Source organism: Alosa pseudoharengus, unplaced genomic scaffold (assembly GCF_046254945.1).
Source record: "Alosa pseudoharengus isolate Yale_2024_CS ecotype anadromous, Long Island Sound unplaced genomic scaffold, YU_APseudo_1.1 YU_APseudo_1.1_scf_2, whole genome shotgun sequence".
In the NCBI taxonomy this organism is placed as follows: domain Eukaryota; kingdom Metazoa; phylum Chordata; class Actinopteri; order Clupeiformes; family Clupeidae; genus Alosa; species Alosa pseudoharengus.
In genome coordinates, this window is record NW_027468663.1 from 15,144,993 (window position 1) to 15,164,736 (window position 19,744).

General features: G+C 42.4%; 4 protein-coding genes across 6 annotated transcripts; 1 reads left to right on the top strand and 3 right to left on the bottom strand.

Annotated features, from left to right (window-relative positions):
* Positions 1 to 433: 433 nt before the first annotated feature.
* Positions 434 to 4,851, bottom strand: LOC143133921 (uncharacterized). 3 transcript variants are annotated; one of them, XM_076293893.1, is made up of 7 exons: positions 4,763 to 4,851; positions 4,128 to 4,466; positions 3,370 to 3,974; positions 1,601 to 1,678; positions 1,066 to 1,155; positions 856 to 960; positions 434 to 685 (listed from the first exon to the last, which is right to left on the bottom strand). In XM_076293893.1, the coding sequence occupies exons 2-7, from the start codon at positions 4,405 to 4,407 to the stop codon at positions 629 to 631; spliced, it is 1,215 nt and encodes a 404-aa protein (XP_076150008.1). In that variant the 5' UTR covers positions 4,408 to 4,466; positions 4,763 to 4,851; the 3' UTR covers positions 434 to 628. The 3 variants fall into 3 exon arrangements, with proteins under 3 accessions (XP_076150008.1, XP_076150009.1, XP_076150007.1); XM_076293894.1 differs by lacking the exon at positions 1,066 to 1,155; XM_076293892.1 differs by lacking the exons at positions 434 to 685; positions 856 to 960; positions 1,066 to 1,155; positions 1,601 to 1,678 and having other exon boundaries at positions 2,291 to 3,974.
* Positions 4,852 to 5,505: 654 nt separating this feature from the next.
* Positions 5,506 to 9,619, bottom strand: LOC143133923 (uncharacterized). The gene is made up of 3 exons (XM_076293895.1): positions 8,676 to 9,619; positions 8,298 to 8,422; positions 5,506 to 8,192 (listed from the first exon to the last, which is right to left on the bottom strand). Exons 1-3 carry the CDS (start codon positions 8,941 to 8,943, stop codon positions 7,080 to 7,082), a joined length of 1,506 nt encoding a protein of 501 aa, XP_076150010.1. The 5' UTR covers positions 8,944 to 9,619; the 3' UTR covers positions 5,506 to 7,079.
* A 191-nt stretch (positions 9,620 to 9,810) lies between these two features.
* Positions 9,811 to 14,913, bottom strand: LOC143133926 (uncharacterized). Its single transcript, XM_076293903.1, has 4 exons — positions 14,114 to 14,913; positions 13,899 to 14,026; positions 13,695 to 13,794; positions 9,811 to 11,825 (listed from the first exon to the last, which is right to left on the bottom strand). Exons 1-4 carry the CDS (start codon positions 14,388 to 14,390, stop codon positions 10,657 to 10,659), a joined length of 1,674 nt encoding a protein of 557 aa, XP_076150018.1. The 5' UTR covers positions 14,391 to 14,913; the 3' UTR covers positions 9,811 to 10,656.
* A 114-nt stretch (positions 14,914 to 15,027) lies between these two features.
* On the top strand, positions 15,028 to 19,614 carry LOC143133925 (uncharacterized). Its single transcript, XM_076293902.1, has 4 exons — positions 15,028 to 15,934; positions 16,462 to 16,601; positions 16,753 to 16,858; positions 17,007 to 19,614. The coding sequence occupies exons 1-4, from the start codon at positions 15,667 to 15,669 to the stop codon at positions 19,253 to 19,255; spliced, it is 2,763 nt and encodes a 920-aa protein (XP_076150017.1). The 5' UTR covers positions 15,028 to 15,666; the 3' UTR covers positions 19,256 to 19,614.
* The last annotated feature ends 130 nt before the right edge of the window (positions 19,615 to 19,744 follow it).

A 19,744-nucleotide genomic window follows, 5' to 3' on the forward strand; every position in this document is an offset into this window, starting at 1 on the left:
TTGATGTTTCTGAGTGTATGAAATTAAGTCACCTGTCTACAGTTCACATATATATCCTTTTCTTTAAAACTGTGAACCACACATGTTGTATAAGGTACAGTGTAACAAAATACCATATAGGCCTACCATACATGTGAGTGGTTAAACGTGAAGTGTCATCATTATTGCACCTGAGTTCCAGATTACCACACAGAACAGTGACCTGATAAGTCCCGTTTTTACACATTAACTTGGCCAAGAGTAATGGTTAAGCCTGACAATGTTTGTAACATTTAGCAACACTGATTGCCGAAAACAAATGCAATCGTATACATTGCACTTTACTTTCTTTTTGTTCTTGGTAAAATCACACTGTTAGATACAAGGGCACAAACTAGGCAAGAGAAGACGGTAAATGTAGACATTCTAGAGAAAAAGCTAACATCTCATCAGCTTTGGGGGTGAATGACATTTATTATTCTTAACTGATGAGCCCAACAATATACATCTATTAATAGTGGAACAGGTTAGAAAGTTGACAAAACTCCACTTATTAATCGCCAGCAACCTTCTACTTCAGCAACACATAATTTTATTCATTGATTTTCCAGCACACTCAAAATGTCCCTGTTTTACATTTAATTAGGCATTAGTTAGCACTATAGCCACTGTTTGTTGACAACTGATTTCTTTCCATTGAAAAATCCTGCAAGAAAGGAAAGACATTGTAAGATGAAATTTCCAAATGCAGATGAAGCAGTAATACAACATACACATGCAAAGTACACATTTATATGTTTATGTAGTTGTATTGTAGCTTTTTAAGTAGCCATTATTCTTATTATCAGAACAATTTTATGAATAGCAGAAAAGCACCTTTGCTCTCCTCCTCAGATAGTCTCTTCTGTTATGGAGCATTTTAGTGCAGCGTACAATCACCTCCATTTCCCTGCCAGAGAGCTGTGGCATTGCTGATATGATCTGTGTGCACATCATATAAACACCTTTTTAGGCACCATTTCACAACTTTCCAATTTCTTAACACTTAAGTACAGGGATGAATGGATTGTGCATGTTACAACCGACCTTAGCTGTTATAGGGCCCCACTCAATATTTCTGCTATAGCAGGCCCTCTGCCATACTTGGGACTGTATAAGAATTTGTCTGGCTACACTCTGAAGTCAAAAAAGGCATCCATTAGAGATTTGAATTATATGCCATTTATAGGTGCTCTAGGTGATGCTGGGTAACGTCACTTCTGTTGACTTTCAAACAAAACAGAGAGCTAGCTCGCTACTTCCTCCCCCTCTCTCCCGTGCTGCTCGCGTGCAATTGAAACTCTCCTAAACGCGCATCTCGTCTGTGATTTGCTGGAACAGTTTGTTATGTTTTTATAGGCTAGGTTTGCCCAGGTTGTTTTTGTTGCCGTTTATGGAGCCTGGGCTGTCCACAGAGATCGTGTTTTTTTACAGTGTATGCAAGACATAGACAGCTAGCGGATGGTTAGGTGATGTTTGCAGTAAGTGACAAAAATGTTTTAGCCTAAAAAACGTGTGGCATCACTTAGAGCACCTATAAATCATTTAGGACATGTTTAAAGACATGAAGGAAAGTACTTACACTAAATGTCTTCTGTCTGTTTTTTGGTCTCCTTTTGACCTCTTGACTATTTGCCCATCTTGTGACATTTTGAATAACCTGTAAAGAAAGAATGAATAAAACAAACAATTATTCAGCATCATCAGCACTGCCATCAGATTAATTTGGGTTAACTTGTTCCACTTAAGAAATAAAGTGTTTTGGAGCATCATTTTGCAAAGGCAAAACAAATGTTTTACACATTGTGACATCCTGGATAAAGCCTCATCAATGTTGGTTATAAAGAAGGTCAATTCCTGATGTGACATGGTAAACAGATTTAATCAAGGACTTAAAAGTCTGAAAAGTGATAACTTTATCCATTTCCTTGTTTTTTACTGTGTGCGATGTTACAAAATGCTTTGTATTAGTGTACCTTTTTATATGTAATCTCTGAATATATGATAGAAAATGTTATTATAGCAAAAAGGGGATATAGACAAAATCAATGATGAGAAGAATGTCTGAACTTAATAAAGCATGTTTTGTATCAGCAGTTAAAAAATCACAAAGTAACACTAAAGTAAGTGTGTATTTACTTCAGTAGTCATACTCCATACATGTGTAAGTGTGCCCATCTTGTGTAAGTTGCACTCGACAAGTCCTACATGAATGCCATTTCAAACAAGCAGACATTCCAACCACGTACCATTGACACTGATACAATGTGGAGACATTTAAATTGGTTTAATGAATATCTCACACAAACCTCAGATTAAGGCTGCCCTGTGTAAGAGTATCTTTTCAGAATTGTAACACTTGTTCATCACACAAAAAACTTTAATTTATCATTACAATTCTCAATTCTCAGGACATTTATGAATCAACTTTCTTTTAAATCACATTTGCTGTGAATGTACCCAGATGGCTGATCTACATAACCACATGCATATAAAAGAAGTTGTCCACAATGCACTATGGCGTTGAAGGACCTGACTGAGTGGAACTTGAAAACGTCCTTATTAATGTGGTTTATTAATTCATTATTTCTGTATTGAAGTCTGACACAGTCTCTGCTTGGTCAACAGGCCTCCTTCAGATCAGCCACATTACAGACAGGAGTCGCTCGGACTGCTGTGCCGCCGCAGGTGGACCCTCAGGTTGCTCGAGCGTGTGAACCTCATGCCACAGAAGGCACAGCCGTACACTTTCTCTCGCGTGTGGATGTTCTGGTGCTGCTTGAAGTTGCTCAGCCGCGCGAAGCCTTTCCCGCAGTGCGCACACACGTAGGGCTTCTCGCCTGAGTGCTGCCTAAGGTGGATCTTTAGCTCAAAGTTATACACAAAGCTTTTGTCGCAGTGGGGGCAGTTAATCGGCTTCTTTCCCGTGTGAGTGAGCATATGGGCCTTCAGGTGGCACAGGTGCTGAAACCCTCTCCCGCACTGCAAACATTGGTGGCGCTTTTCAGTATGGAGCTTCTGGTGCGCTTTCAGATACTTATATGTCGAGAATCTCTTTGGGCAAATAGAGCAGCCAAAGGCCCTCTCTTCACGGAGGCCTTGTGGTCGGGACACGGGTGAGTTTTCACTCAACACCAAGCTGTTGTTGGGAGTGGTGTATCCAACAACACCCTGAACCTGTAAATCAGATCCAACTGACTTGTCAGTCAAATCTGCCATTGCTGGACTGAACAGCAGGGGCTGGACCTGCCCGGTTTGTGATGCCAGTGTGTCCAGCTTAACAGAATATGACATGACGAACGCGTCTGTCTCCTGTGAGACAAGAGGGGAGATATTGTTAAGGGTCTCTACCTGCATCTCCTCCTGGTTCCAGGGCACGCTGGAGTGTGTCTCTGGTGGATTGGCCATGTCCTGACAAAGCTCTTCCTCCTCATGACTGGGGTTCCACACCGGCAAGGCCTCTTCCTCCTCCTTAATAAGAAACGGGGCTGCCGAGTCGCTCTCCGACTTCAGATCAGGGAAAGCAGAGGGGGGAACCAAGTCACTGCTGGTGCTGCTGTGGCGGCTGCTGCCTGGTACTGCTAACGTGGCGTGCAGGCTTGTCTGTGCTGCCTGTGATTCCTGAACACTCTCTCTGACGTGGGGCGAGGAGACCACCCCACCAGGGTCGGCTGCGTGTCTGTTTTTGTGCTTGGCACCAGAGAGGGAATCAATCTCCTGGTTTATGGCAGATCCGGCAGTTGAAATGGGGCTCTGCAATGTCCACTGCTTGTCTGGTGTTGAAGATGGAGATGACAAACTCAGGCTTTGACTGTCCCCCTTATTGTTTACATAGGAAGGGGCTACACAAGGCTTGCTATCGCGTATCTCTGTGGAGCTCCACTCCTCTTCTTCACACAGTTGTCCACACTGGCGCTGCTCACGGACACTCAGGCTCAGGCAGAGGGTGTCGGCCTCTAAACAAAAACATGCAGATAAGTAGGTGTTAGGCTACTGTCCCAAGTGCTTCTTTGGACCTTTGGACAGTCCTTCAGAAGACTACTTCTTCAAAGCCAATATGTCTGCATTTCAGTCTAATTGAAAGCATCCATCCTTATTAAATCACTTACCTGTTTGTGACTCATTGTGTGTTCCGTCACTGGAGGCGCTAGCTTTTCCACAGTTTACACACCTAACCCGCTTCACTTTTTCACGCTCCTTTTCCCTTAGTTTGAGCTCAGATAGCTGTAGTTTCAACCGCAGCATCTCGACTTCCTGCCTGCCACGGCCCATTTCCTCTAAGAAGCTGTCCTCCACCAGCCTAGTGATCTCGTACATTGCTGACTTGAGGACAGTCTCCAACAGGCTGGAGAGCTGGGACTGAAAGGTGAGGATGAGGGCCTCTGACATCTTTTAAATGTAGTCCGAGATGGCGCTTCGATGCCAACTTGTAAAAGCTTTGCATCAGCCTACAGTGAAATAAAACAACACACATAATTTCCAGGCGAGAAGATACGATATACGTGTCAACAAACAACAACTGCTTACGGAGCACAAATAAATGAGCTACATGGGTTATTTGTGCTATATTAACCGTCGGAACTGATGCTGATTCAATAACTGCAATAGCCTCTCTCTCTTCTCCTCTCGATGATTAGGCTAACATACAGGCTAAAATAAACAAAATGTCTGCGTCAGTTTTGTGAATCGCTGATATTGCGTTCCCAAGCTTTAACATTATTCTTTCGAGATGCAGTATACTCACCAGTAGTGGTCGATTGTTTATTTATTGGCAATTAGCCTGACATTGTTGGTATCATTTGACCATCAACCCCCTTTCTTAGCAGTCCGACGATAGTCCTCAGTATGGATAAAAACACACTGCCACCTATGTGCATGGGTGATTCACTTGGGTGTCTAGATTAGAATTCTGCTGCGTCCACAGGGTGGCGCTGGTCGCGCACAACGGTCAAAGCCGTAAACTGCTTTTATCCAGTTTCTTTATTTTTTCCCCCATTTTATTTAGTATTTCCTTTACTTCTGTATCACCCATCATGTCCAGCCCCTCCTTATGTAGTGCTCTTGTAGTAGCTTTTTTTCCACACAATGTCATCTTTTCACTATGTTCTGCGTCTGTGTAGTAGCCTAGGCTATCTTTGATCTCTGCGTCTGTGTAGTAGCCTAGGCTATCTTTGAGCCTAGGCTATCTGTGTCCTGTTTGTATAGTGTGGTCCTTTAATTGTACAATGTCCTCTGTCTTTGTGTTTCTGTCTGTATGTAATGTACAATGTCCTTGAATTGTAGTGTCATTGGCTGACTTGAAAGGTGCTCATAAATAATAATAATAAGAATATTATAATATTAAATGAAGCATAAATTATGGCTCTGATAATTAGACGATGTAGAGGCATCTCCCTATTACACATTCAATCGGCCTTCGTTTTAAGTAGCGATAACTATTTGCAGGCTTCATCTTTCATTAACATTCACAATTAACTCAACAACACATCAAGAAAAGTATTTCAGTATTTAATGAGAACTCTGGCATGGGATATATAAATAATTAACATTTTGTTTAATAAATAAAAACAATATATCTATGACTATGTAATTACTACAAAAGAGGAATGAAAGGTATGTGTTGTCATAAAGAGGAAATGGTGTGTGATTATGTACTATTGTTTCAACTATTTCATGATGCGCAATGTCAGGGAACAAGACATCTACTATACTCCAGGCTACAATTTTAACAAGACAATCTTAGTCACAAAACAGGACACATTTCTGTGATTTAAATCCATAATATTACTTGCTCAACTGTTTCAGACAGTGAGTGATAATATAAAAAATTCCACACTAGAGTTTACTACTGTGTTACCATTATAACAGTTTAAATAAATAAAGTTAGAAAATTAAAGGCATAGTTAAAGGGACTCTAGGCGATGCTGCATGACGTTGCATTTGTTTATATTCTTAAGACACTTTTGTTCAAAGTGATTTACATTATATTTGAAGCAAACACCAAACAGAACCCACCAGAGAGGTAGCTCACCCCTCCCTTTAATGGTCCCCGCACAACTCCACTATGTGTTTTGTTATTGTTCAGGGGACAGGCTGCTACTTTGTTTGTTTTCATGGAGCCATGAGCTGTGTACGAAGCTAGGTTTGTTTTTACAGTGTACACACAGAATTGGCAGCTTGCAGATCGTGCGGACATATTCACTAAATGTGACAAAAAGTGCACAATTGCTTTTCTAGGTTCCCGTTTATTGTATTGTATGTTTTGAGACAGTATACCTCAACTTCTTCTAAACAAGTTACAGGTAAATAAGAGTGCTGTCCAATATCTTGTGATCAATTCTGTCTCTAACTAAATGCAAAGTGGAACATTTGACTATTCAAATTGACTATGCAATTTTCTGTGTGTACTATTCAGCATATAGGCCTAATACACACCTGTAAATAATTATGTTACTTTGAAAAGGGGGTAACAATCACAAGATAGTAAATTTGAGGAATGATGAACACGTATTCAGAGTTCACTACCAAGCTTTTTGTCTTGGTTTAAACAATATTGTAAATACAATGTAGTGTAGTGTCACGTTGCTGGTGATCTATCGTGCTGGGCTCTATTATACCTCTTTGGAGAAAAGCACTGTTTTTATGTTAACTCTTGCAGGGAGGGTAACAAAACAATTGACAAACGAATACAATATGAAGATGTGGCTAACATAACAAACACAAACATAGAACATACTGTAAATACATAAAAATGAATAAACATATTTATTGCTTCAACACTCTCTATCCATCAGTATCCACTACAACACCGCAGTAATTGAATAGATAACATGATAATGGAATATCTGAACAGAGGTGTATGACAACACTCATATGGAGTCATCTCTTCTGCTGTCGATACCAACCGGTGTTGGCAATTAAGCAATTCTCAGACAAAGAGGTAGCGGTAATAATAAAAACTCTGCTAGTAAATGGTGTATTACAGATATGACATATGACATTTGCTATCTGAGTAGAAATTATCCATGTTCACCCAAACCTACAGCCGCCTATCCATCCTGTCATAGATGAGCAGAGTGGATTCTCTGGTGCCTCTTCAGATTGCACTTCTGGGTGAAGCGTTTCCCACAGTCCGAACAGATGTATGGCCGTTCTCCTGTGTGTACCCTGCAGTGAGCCTTCAGGTTGCTGAGTTTGGTGAAGCTCCTGCCGCACAGGGCACAGCAGAAGGGCCTCTCACCCGTATGGGTCTGCTGGTGCGCCCTCAAGTGGCACAGGTGAGAGAAGCCTTTCCCACACTGGTTGCAGCTATGAGGTGCTTTGACAGCGTGGTGGCTCAGGTGTGTCTTGATGCCCGCCACCTGTGGGTAACCTCTGGCCACGTGGATGCCGCCGATTCGTCGGCCACCAGTGTAAACTCTCTGGTGGTGATGGAGCTGGATGGGCTTGGTGGCAGAGCTCTTGTAAAGAGAGGCATTTCTGTCCACTTCCACAGAGGCCAGGCTTGAGGCCGTCACCACAGATGGCTGCGCTAGGGCTGGGTTGTGTTTTCTAACAGGCTCATGGCGCTCCATGGGTTGAGAGGCCAGACGTTCTGTTGGAAGCTGAGGACGGGGGATCTTCATCACAACCTCTGCCTGGGGCCGACTTGGTGAAGTCTGGGGTACAATGTCCACCCTTGGCCTATTTACTTTGGAGGAACTGAGAACCACATTGTCCCTGGGTGCCTCTTCCTTCTCTCTCCACTGTGGATACACAACCACAACCTCCTGCTTTACTGATGCAGAGTCCGAGGCCCCAATATGATGCCTTGTGTTGAGAGAGTCTGTGGAGGACTGTGGGTTGCTGCCTGATTGGTGCTGGGAAGAAGCAGCAGCTGTTGTGTGGTCTGATTTGAAATCAGGGTCAGAGTGTGTTCTAATCGGGTGACTCCTTGAGGATCCTCTGTCCTGATTACTCGGTCCACTCTTACGGTTTTTCATATCTAGATGCTTCATCACTGGCTCAGGTAGTTGACAGTCACCCAATACACCAAAGCTCTCCCTCTGAGCCTTCTGCTGGTCTCCTGAGAAGCTGTGGACCATGACAGACTCGGCATCCTGTGACACTGGTGGATCTGTGATGACTTCTTTCTTCACCAGGTCAGCAGGTTGAACAGCAGTCAATTCTATAACCTAGAACAGATTTTTTTTTTTAAATCAAGCAAATAAAAATAAAAATTCATGCATCATATGTATGATACAAATGAAAAACAAAATGTGAGCAGCTATGACATGTACCTTGAAATCTCTGTCGGAGCCAGAGGAAGGAATCTCCTGTTCCGCTTCTGGGGCTTCCCTTCCACAGCTGGCCCATCTCCCAGCCACTCCATCCTCCTGCTTCACAACAGGACATTCCTCTCCACCTTTGATGAAGACGGTTGGTCAAATTCAGAAGAACATGTAGGGTGAAAATTGCTATAGGATCCTATGAGACATGACTACATGAGCTGTGATACAGTTATATTATGATTTTTAAAAGAGTGTTGTGATATGCTATCGTAGTAATATAACAATATATATAATAATATGTCTAGAATGCTAATATACTTCGTAATGTTTACTGTTTCTACCATTCTTCATCCTTTTGTAATGTTCTAGACTGCTACTAAAACACACCAGGTTGTGATTCATCAGTGGGGATAATGCTCCTTCCACAGTCTGTACATTTTCCTCTCCTGCTCTTCTCCCATTCTCTCTCCTTGAGTTTGAGCTCGGACAGCTGCAATCTTCGCTGCAACAACTCCACTTCTTGCTTCCCGCGGCCCACTTCCTCTAACAGGCTGTCCTCCACCAGCCTGGTGATCTCGTACATTGCAGATTTAAGAATGGTCTCCAAGACATTAGACAACTGAGTCTGAAAAGTGATGATGACTGTCTCCGACATGTTTGGTGATCTGTATGGGAGAGCACTTTACACGAAGTGTTTAATTTCACCCTTAACTCCCCTGAGGTCCGACTCTGAATTTTTGTTAATATCCTACTTATGCATCAACATTGAGAAGAAAATAAACAAATCTCATCAAACCAGTCCATTCCTTAAATACCTCGTCTCTAACTTGCATAACATTACCTAAGGTCAAATCTTCAGAAACGAACTGTAGCCTATGCCACTCTGCAGAGGTCTCACTGACAGCCTTAACACTAGGCATGCCCCCTCCGACACCGACTCACATCAATATAAACACAAGCAAAATATATCGCTGAATGAGACCGCAAAAAAGACAACACTGGACAGGCAACATCAAAGCTCAATCAGCACACTAGGCTAGATAAGGTTTTTCATTCTTGATGGTTAATATTATGTTAACGTTAGCTAGCTAACCTCTAGCCTACCTACGTTAACGTTGCCTAGCAAGCTCACCTTAGCCTACAAAAGGCTGACTTGGCACATTAAATCAAAGGGATAGTGAATGTAATTCGGAAAGTCATGTCATTAGGCGCTCCTATAGCATAAAGTATCGTGTACTGTTTAGATACTATGAAGCTAACAAACTTAGCTGTTGCACCAAGAACTACCTCGACGTAGAAAATGAAAGGCTTGTTGTAAACAGTGATGTCACCCATGGTACGGTGGCCTTAAAGGTCTTGCCTACAGGCTCCGTACTTCGCTACATGGCTCCGTACTTCGCCTATTTACAATCTTTGGGTAGCCTACATGGCATCCCCGTCGATCTTGCTGCCATTGCTGTTATTAATCAGGCATAAACCTAGAATATGTGTGTTCTTGATCAAAACACTAGTAATTCAGCTGTTTATTTTATGATCCGTTTTGCCTTTATTTAAAGATAATCATTCAATGTTACATATGGGCCATGAGAATTCATCCATGATTATGTTTGCGGATCTAAATTCACTCAGTAGCAGTACAACTTAGTTTTGTGTAGTTGCTAGGAGAACAAAGAAGTATACTGCTGTATTATTTGTACACACAATATGGCAGGACTGTGTAGACTCTATTAGGTTGTTAACTTTTATAATTTCTGCTGACATTACGTTAAGTAGTTATCCTCAGCTGAAACCTGTGGCAACTTAAGGGCCTCCAGGCAACAATACATAGGAGAGATGTGCCCATACAAGTGGAATTTATAAATCATTTTTTCTAAATAACAAGATTAGTGGTATGACCCAAGCCCACCATAATGACCCAATGTTGGAATGGAAATCATATACATATGAGGCCAATAACATTGGTTTTAATAAAGTCTTCAAATTAACAAAAGTAAAATAAGTACAATGTAATTAATCTTATGCACAGTAATTCAACATCAGACTTTTAAATACAAAATAAAAACTCCTTACAATAAATCTCCTTACAAGATTTATATAATGGATATTCAAAAGTTACAAACACTGGCAATAACACTGGTGGTAATAATAAACAATTGAAATATAGTACAGACACAAAAAACGTTGCTCTTAAATGACAAAATTGAACGAGAGGATAATAAACAGGCAACATCAGCAAATAACTAGAAATACAACTAGGATATGGCACCTCTATATCAATGAGATTAATGATATGTATTTTTTTTTTATCTGGTCCCATCACATATACGCTCTACTTACTTATTCCAAAAAACAGTTCTTGTTTTAAATCTTAGTTCCTGAGGTCAGGTCTGTGTTTGCGCTGATGTGACTTTAGATGGTCCAAGCGTTTGAAGCTGAGGCCGCACACTGTGCAACAATACGGCCTCTCTCCTGTGTGCGTCCGGTAATGGACCTTTAATATGTCTGCTCGGGTGAAACTTTTGTCACACAGTGTGCAGCAGTGTGGCTTCTCCTGGGTGTGGATACGCCGGTGCAGCTTCAGGTTCCACAGACGGCTGAACTTGTTGCCGCAGAGCGAGCAACAATATGGCTTGTCAACTGCATGGCTGCAGTGGTGTTTCTGGAGGTCGCTGAAGGAGGAGAAGCCTTTGCCACAGTGGCTACACAGATGAAGGCCTTCTCCCTGATGGATACGCTGATGGACTTTAAGGTTGCAGGCTTGTGTGAAGGACTTCCCACACTGATTACAGGAGTAACGACCAGAAGACCCAGTACGGTGGGACTGCATGTGTGCCTTGAGGGACCTGGCATCAGGAAAATTAATCAGACACTGACTGCAAGTGTGTAGTCGCTCTTCCCTACCACTGCGTTGAACCAGGCCATGGGTTGATGTCAGGGGTGTGTGACTGAAGGGGTCTCCTGCGTACATTTGTTCAGGATTGTCCAGTGATGAACCACTGGGGAGTACTCCATGCTCCCGCTGTTCTGCTTCCCCATTGTTTTGGTATATAGCACTGGGGTCCTCCAGGTACCCATCCTCATTGATCAGGAAACAGTTGAGGTCAGCTGAGCCAGTGTTTCCACATGAAGGATTGGCAGGGGGTTGTCTGTGAGTCCCCCTGACAGTGCCTCTCCTCCCCCTAAGTGTGCCAGATGCATGTGTGCGCCGAGTACCCTCTTCCATTACACCCAAGTCAGCAGGGAGATGGGCCTGAGCTGTGCTGTAGCTAAGAGCACCATCCTCTCTCGTGGGAGAATTCGCCAATCCATCAAGGTCACCCATGTCCAGGACCTGGCTGCTATAAGATGTGTCAAAGCTGCCAAGCTCATCCATACTATATCGGGATCTGTATGGCAACCCTTGCAGGTCCTCTGCTTCCCGATCTGGGCCAGGGTCTTGGGACTGGATCTCTAGTTCAGTGTCCCATTCCTCCTGGCACTGTTGGAGATGCTCTTCGCGGCCACATTTACTGTCGGATGAATGCAAAATCTCTTCTTCTGGAATGATATTGATGAATATTTGTTAGGGCACCCTTGCATTTGCTTTATAAAAAATATGAATATTGTTAAAGATGCAGTCTCTAATTTGTTTTAGGTTTGCAAACGTTCGCTGATATTTTAACTCAACCGCCAATCAAATTACACCCCTAAATTACACCTTTAAATTCAATGCACAAACACTGCAGTCTTTAGAGCAAACAAGGAATGGGTAACAGGTAGCCTAGAGGATCATGGGGAGCAATTCACTGAATTAGACAGAAATTATCTGAAGGACCTGAATCACAGACTGCACTTTAGGATTTTTGCCCCAAGGCTGGAACGTCCTTCCACTACACATCAAGTGCTGTCCCACAGTTGCTACCTCTTCTCTCTGCTCTACTGTTTTATACATGTTTATTTATTGCACCTCATCTCTTTTTATTCATTTTTTATGCCCTGTCACCTGAACCTATTTTATTTTTATTTTATTTATTCTTCTAATCTTTTCTTGTTACGCTATTATAATTCTGGCTCCTCTTTTACCTATGTGTGCACAAATAACTACCTCTCTGCCATACCCGTGAAGCACTTTGGGTCAACTCCTGTGCTATACAAATAAATTGACTTGACTTGACTAGGATGCTAAATTTCCTGTGACTCAGGTCATTTTCTGTTTAAAGGAGAATTCACTCATCATATTCACTGAATCAAGATCACTTCACCCTGAAACTTAAAGGAGAATTCCAGCTATTTTTCACATAGATCTGTTTCTCAAGGTCACCGAGCACTGTCTGTATGAACGTATGAACATGCACCCAGAGTGTAGCACTGTAGCTGCCTGGCAGCTCTAGCTGTTGACTGCAGCAACACAAGCTAGGTAGAACCGGTTGTTTTCAAGGTTTTTTTTAAACCAACAGTACTCAGCAGATTCGGACCACCCCTATACATGTAAGGCCCCGCGAAATGAATCAATTGCGTCAAGTTAGTGACAGTTATATTTTTGATGAGAAGATGAAGCAGAACTATCAGGGCATGAGGAGAGAAAAAAACTCCATGCGGGTGAACAGCGGGAATAGCCGTTAGGTAAACTTGTTGTGTTCCTCTTCAGGTTTGATATCAACAAATAATAATAACTGATCTGCTGACTTGCATCTCTAAAGTCTGTGTCTTTAACCTAATGAAATTAAGTTAATTCACCATTGTTTTTTAAATTACATGTGAGTAACAGGCTACGGAGCTATTGGTAAACTTTTATATCTGAAAATAGCCTAGTTCCCTCTAGCTATCCAGTTAGTTCACGTCATGTTTGCTTGTCATTTGTGCAGTACTCACCAGAAATGAACATTGCATGACACTCCTCTGCGATTCATGAAAGGTTCACTTGTTGGGTTTTTCCATATTTATTTTAACTAATGACATGGCAAACATCATAACTTACATCCTCATATCCTTATGCACACCTATTTTTCAAGTAATAGCCAACAAACACAACTTACTCTCCTTCTTAAAGTGAAAGGCACCTAATTAGACCACCAATACAATGCAATCATAACATTAAAGGTGAGTGTTAAAAAAGTTGAAAAACAATCTGAAATATTTAAATGACAATATTTTAGGCTACTTGTAATTATGAACTCCTTGCATAAGGCGCGCAGCATCATCAAAGACTGTTCCCACCCCAACCACAGAATGTTCACTCCACTCCGGGAGGCGATACAGGTCTCTTCGCACCCGAACCAGCAGGTTCAGAGGAAGCTTCTTCCCTGTGACTGTCACCCTACTGAACTATCTCTCTGCACCCCGGTGACCAACCAGCTCTGGTATTCTGTAACCTCGAGAAACAGAGATCTATGTGAAAGATCGCCGAATATCTCCTTTAACACTCACCTTCCATGCACAAACTCCACTTTTCAGTATGCTCCTGCAAATTGCGTAGACTCTCCTCTTTAGGTTGTGAATATCCCTTAACCCTGCTTGTGGCATTATCCTGTGAACATGAATGAATAATATTTTATGGAGTAACTGTATTCAGTAATTCAATATAGAAGCACAAACATACAGCCCATGTTACTACTGAGGAATTGTACACACCACAGTCAAACGACTGGAATCTGATGTTGGTTCTTGCCCTGCATCGGTAGAACCATCTCTTGTGCTGCCACCACAACTGTTCCACTCATCTTCTTGGACCTCCTCTTGCTTCAGCCCACCACCTCTATCTGAGATAAGTTAACCGAGGTTAATGCCCGACTAGGCTATATTTTAGACAGCAAGACGAATTTCGTATTAGGAGTCCAAGAACTTACTAGTCTGTGTTTCCAAGTTCCTTTCTACAGGGTTCTCGGTAGATCCAGTCTTCCCACAGTTTACACACCTCATCCGGCGTACGTTCTCGCGGTCTTTACGTCTACTCTCAGACAATTGTAGACGCTTCTTAAGGGACTCCACCTGTTCTCTGCTTCGGGACACTTCTTCTAAAAAACTGTCCTCTACAAGCCTTGTTATCTCAAACATCGCTGCTTTAAAAACAGTCTCCATTACGCCAGATAACTGAGACTGAAAGGTCAATATCGCCTCAGACATCCTGGCTCGCGAAACGAAATCACCCCTTTCAACGTTGTAAGTGTACAACTGCACACAACCGAAAAGCTGACAATTTAGTGGTAGATTGCACTAATTATTACCTGCGAGGTAACTGAACTGGGTACCACATCTTAAACTCGATTCAGGAAGGGTACAGGTGGAACATAATCTCAACTGAGGCAGGCCCTAAGGTTTAATTTGAAAAGCATTACTTAAATGATGGAGTTATGGCACCATTTGGAACGATTAAAATCACCGAAACGTTAAGGAAATTATAGGCTACACACGGTCGCTAGATCGCCAACGTAACGTTAGGAGTTTTCCAAATACAATCAACATTCAACTCGCTACAGAACGATTTTACATTTCCAATACAAATACACTGTGGTTGTTTTTGGAAGACGCAGCTGAACAGACAACTATGTGGCAAAATAGAGCAATTCCTATGATCAGAAAACTATGTAAAATATTAGATTAATTAGCAGGAAAATTATGTCCAACTTCACCCTTAAAGCACGTTGAATTTCCGGAAACATATGTACGGGTCGGGCGACTGGACAATTTGTACCACTCATTGTTTGTGCGTATTTGCTTCGCTTCTGGTTGCCTGCCAGTCTCTTGATCTGTTAGCTCGTTGATTTATTAGCTATGGCTCTCAGACTTAAGAGTGTTTTATCTTCTTTTTTACGTAGGCTACTACAACATTTAGCGGAATTATTATTTAGGAATAATTATTATATTCTGTTGTTTTGTTCGAATAAAACCTAACTTTATGTATGATAGGATGCTTCTGTCCACCACATTTTAAATATGCTACTAGTTCCTGTAGATAAGCTAGTCAACTTTGGGACTGTTTGTGGTGTGGTGACCAGTTAAAATCTGTGGAAATGTTGCCTCTGTTGGCGCAACGAGTGTTTTTGTCCATGCTACTTGGGCAGATTGTAGTGCTAGCATAAAACGTGTCCTCGTCTTTTCTAACCAACAACTTTCTCTCCCGTATATCACATTAATATTTCATTTCCGCATCACGCTTAAAATGCACACAGGCAGGCGACTAAGCTGCCAGTTACTTTCAGACGTTGACTGTGCGGAAGTGAACATTGATCTTTATCCTCCTACTAGAGATATTGCGTCAACGACGGTGAACCTGAGGGCAAGAAGCCAGTTGTGCACGTTGAGCTGCATAGCCAACCCAACATAATTTCGTTTACCGTCTATGCCCTACTTTGGGTGTACTTATACGGTCTCTCTTTGAAGAACTCTTTGTTAAAGTATTATGATGTCAAATCATGGAGACTTTCAACGTCAGTTTACATCTGTTGTGGAGAGGCTACTGCATAACGTTGTTTCTGAGACGATGCAACTCTTCGAGAATTCAGTCCAGGAACTAAAAGTAGAGATAGTTCGAATCAGGAAAGAGAACGGTAACTTAAATGATAAGATTAATTTTTTTGAAAAGTCACAACCATGTACGGACCCAGGAAACAACTACATCCCTATTCTAATAGATAATTCTCACAAACGTGACATCGGTGTACAGTGTGGTAAGTTGTGATAGTCTACCGGTGAATTATTGTTTCTCTTTATTTCCTGGTTCAGGTTTCTGACCAGACCCCATGGACATCTCTGTCCTTCTCCAAACAATAACACAATTCAGTTTGTCTTTGTAGGTCAATGGTCACTGGTTCTGAGAGGGCACTAGTTTTTACGTGGCTTAATAATTAAACATGTGGCCTATAGGCTAGGCTACCCTATGTAAACATTGTTTTGTCTTCATTGATACAAGGTGGTATCTAGAGGCCTAGCCTACATAGAGGAAAATGTAAGTGTTCACTAATTTATGAACATGCATGTCTAATATGTTTATGTATTCATTAGGCCTAGATAAACACAATTGTCTGAAATTATAGGCTACTCAAATGATGTGTAGGCTATATCATATTGAATAAATTAGTTTATCCTTTGATCTGAATGTGATCTGAATAGATTATATCAAATATGCTAAAGCCTACTCAGCATGTTGCCAGTTGTTTCAATGAATATGTAAAATGAAGTGTGATCTCTGTGTCAGTCAGGCCAACCGTGGTGGAGAGATCCTGCAGCCCTTGTTCTCGAAATGAAGATGATGATAGGAGTGCATTTCAAAACCTGTGCCCAAGTCTCTCAGAGGAGGAAAACCGCCAGTTGGCATTGGTGCTTGTCAAGCAAGAGGTCACTGCTTATTACTAGTCCTTTCCCCCATTTTGCAGTTCTTTGTCAGTGGTTATTTTTTGTCACATGCTCACTGTGGTTTTGTGCATTTTGTGTTTCTGTGAATCTCTCTCTCTCTCTCACTGTGTGTGTGTGTGTGTGTCTCTCACAGGAGCTTGACTTAGATGACCACAGCACTGGATATTTTTTGCTAAAGCAAGAAGATGGTGAGCCAAAGCTTATCCGGAGGCAACACATAAAGGACATTCCACCAGAAGGTGAGAACATCTCATTTTGAAAATTGGTACAGCAATAAGTGTGAACTCTCAGCTTAAATTTGGTGACTTAATATTGCCATTATGTTTAGATTTAGATAGATTTCACCTGCTTTTTCACTTAGTCATCCAAACCACTCTTTTCTTTTAGTGTTTCTCACCTCCGGACTCCGTAGAAAGACAACAGAGAAAAGCCTTTCTGGAAAAGCTTCTTCAGAATCTATTTCATCAGGCGCAAGAGTGGAAACAGAAAAGCACAGGATCAGTACATCTGAGGTCCACACAAGCAATTCAGAAGTGAGAAATCAAGAAAGTAGAGAAGTTAATGAGGGAAACATATTACAAGAAAATGCTAAATTACGTGCTCGGACATCTGACACAAAGACACAAGCTCTCTACACATCTGCTACGACGCGTATTGCTGCCCTACACCCCCAACCCAGTGAACTTCCCAAGGGCAGTACAGTGCAGTCTCAGGCTCCAATTCCAATGTCACTGTCCATGTGCACACAAAATAAGGTGCTGATTCAGACCTCCCAGGTTAGAATCCAGTCAGCTCCACAGCCAGCCTCTAAAGCTCTTACTCTCCCTTCTCTGCGATCTCTTAAATCGGTTCCACGTGCCCAGGTTCCTCTTCTCCCTATTCAAATTCCAGGGCTACTTTCAAATCAAGGGGCTAATATTACAAATCCCCCAGCTCAGTCTCATCCCTCACTTGTCAGTCACTCTGTCTCACAAGGCCAGGTACAATGTAAGCCAACTCAGGTGCCAGTATCACAGCAACAAGCTCCCCCATTTCAGGTTTTGCCCCAAATGACACAGTTCCCTAATTTACAACCAAACATTGTTGCTTCAGCAGGCCAGGTCTTGTTTCCAGCGAGTATGAGCCCTTTCCAGTCATCAATAATGCACCTTGGTCCACCAACCGTAAGTTCTGCTTCATGCCAGGTTCCATCTAACATGCCTTCACTTCCATTAGATCATAATTCATCCGCGTGCCAAATGGGCTCAAATATGCCAATTGTTGCTTTACTCCAGAATTCAACTCCAGCTCCAATACCAGCAACTAGATCTTCTTTCCCAACACACCAACTTCTAACTTCACCTCCATCCCAGTCCTTTCAGTCAGCACATGAAACTTCACAAGTTCCATTGTCCTATCCATTAGAGAGTCTCTATGCCTCCCTGGACCCAATGTATGACCTGGAAGAACCGACCTTGACAACATTACACCCACCTTCCATGTTTGACCAGCCTAATATGCTGTCAGAGCATTTGTCCTCTGTGAGTTCCCAGCAATGTGTACCGCTGGTCCAACCAGGCATTGCCCTTCAGACGCCCTGCATGGCTTCTGATCAGTTCTCCTCAGGCCACTCAGGATCCCTCTCACTGTCAGAAAATGCGAATCTAAACAGACAGTACAGGAACCTAACCGCATGCTCAGGTCTGCTTAGTGTCTCAGGCTCAGCCCAACAAAGTGATGGAAGTTCCACCACCATCAAAAATGATGTCCCAAAAGAAGGACAAGGGCACAGCGATTCTGTCCTTTTGAAACTACGATCACATTTCAAGACTTGTCAAGAATCAAACCGGCCTAACACAAGGCAATTAGAGTCAGAAAATCATAGCCTGGATGTTTCAGAAGAATCCAAACCCAAATCGAGCCTGCAGGAGCTCTCAAGTGATGGGCCCATTTATCAGACAGGTGGAGACATGACCATTCAAAATCACACGACTTCACAAAACAATGACTCAGTAAAGGATGACCTAGAAATTGATCAGAAAAGGTCAGGCAAGTCTCAAGCACGCAAGAACCAGTGTGAGGTCTGTGGCCGGGTCCTCAGCAATGCCTCAGCGCTAGAGAACCACGCTAGGCTTCACACAGGGGAGCGTCCGTTCTCGTGCGACAAATGTGGGAAAGCGTTCCCTAGCGTGAGGGGCCTGAACCGGCACGTCCAGATCCACGCCGATGAGAAGCAGCATCAGTGCCCCGAGTGCGGAAAAAGTTTCGTTTACCACTTCACTCTGACCAAGCACCAGCTCATCCATACGGGTGAGAAGCCCTTTCCTTGCAAGGTCTGCGGCAAGCGATTCTTGGCCAAAGCCGACCGGGCCACTCACATGCGCATGCACACGGGAGAGAAGCCTTACAGCTGCATGCAGTGCGGCAAGAAGTTCAAACACCGAATGGCGCTGAACATGCATATGCAGGGGCACAGAGGAGAGAAGCGTTACAGCTGCCCGACCTGTGAGAAAGGATTCGTGGACCTTGGCAATTTCAAGAGGCACAAACGCATTCATACCGGGGAGAAGCCGTATGAATGCAAGGTCTGTGGCAAGAGGTTCACTCAGTCAGCACACCTCAAGAAGCACCTCAACACACAGCATGTCACAGATTAGTAGCCTCTGCAGTATGCACAGGTAGTGGCTTTTGTTTACACTGGAAGATTGAACTTAGAACAGCCTGTAAATGTGATATGAATTGCTAACTGATTTATTGTGACGTGCAGTCATTGTCTGTGGAAAACAACACAACTTGTGTTGTTTTTAACACATCTCTGTGTCCAGAGAGGGACAACACATTCGGTTTTAAGAGTGTACTGTGACAATAACCAGATTGCATTTTAAGACATTTCTGAATTAATTTTTATGTTATATTTTAATTGTGAAAGGCTTGTGTTGCTATATGAAATATGAAAGCTTGCTCATTCTGAGATTGCTGCTTGTGTTACTAAAAAAATAAATATTGAAGACCTCTATATTCCAGTCTTTTTGTACCTTTTTTTGTACCTCTATAGATCATTTATAGTCACTTATGGTATCAGTCAGTCAGTGTGCCCTCAGCCCTAATTAATTTTATTACAATGTTTTGTAGTATTAAAACATTTT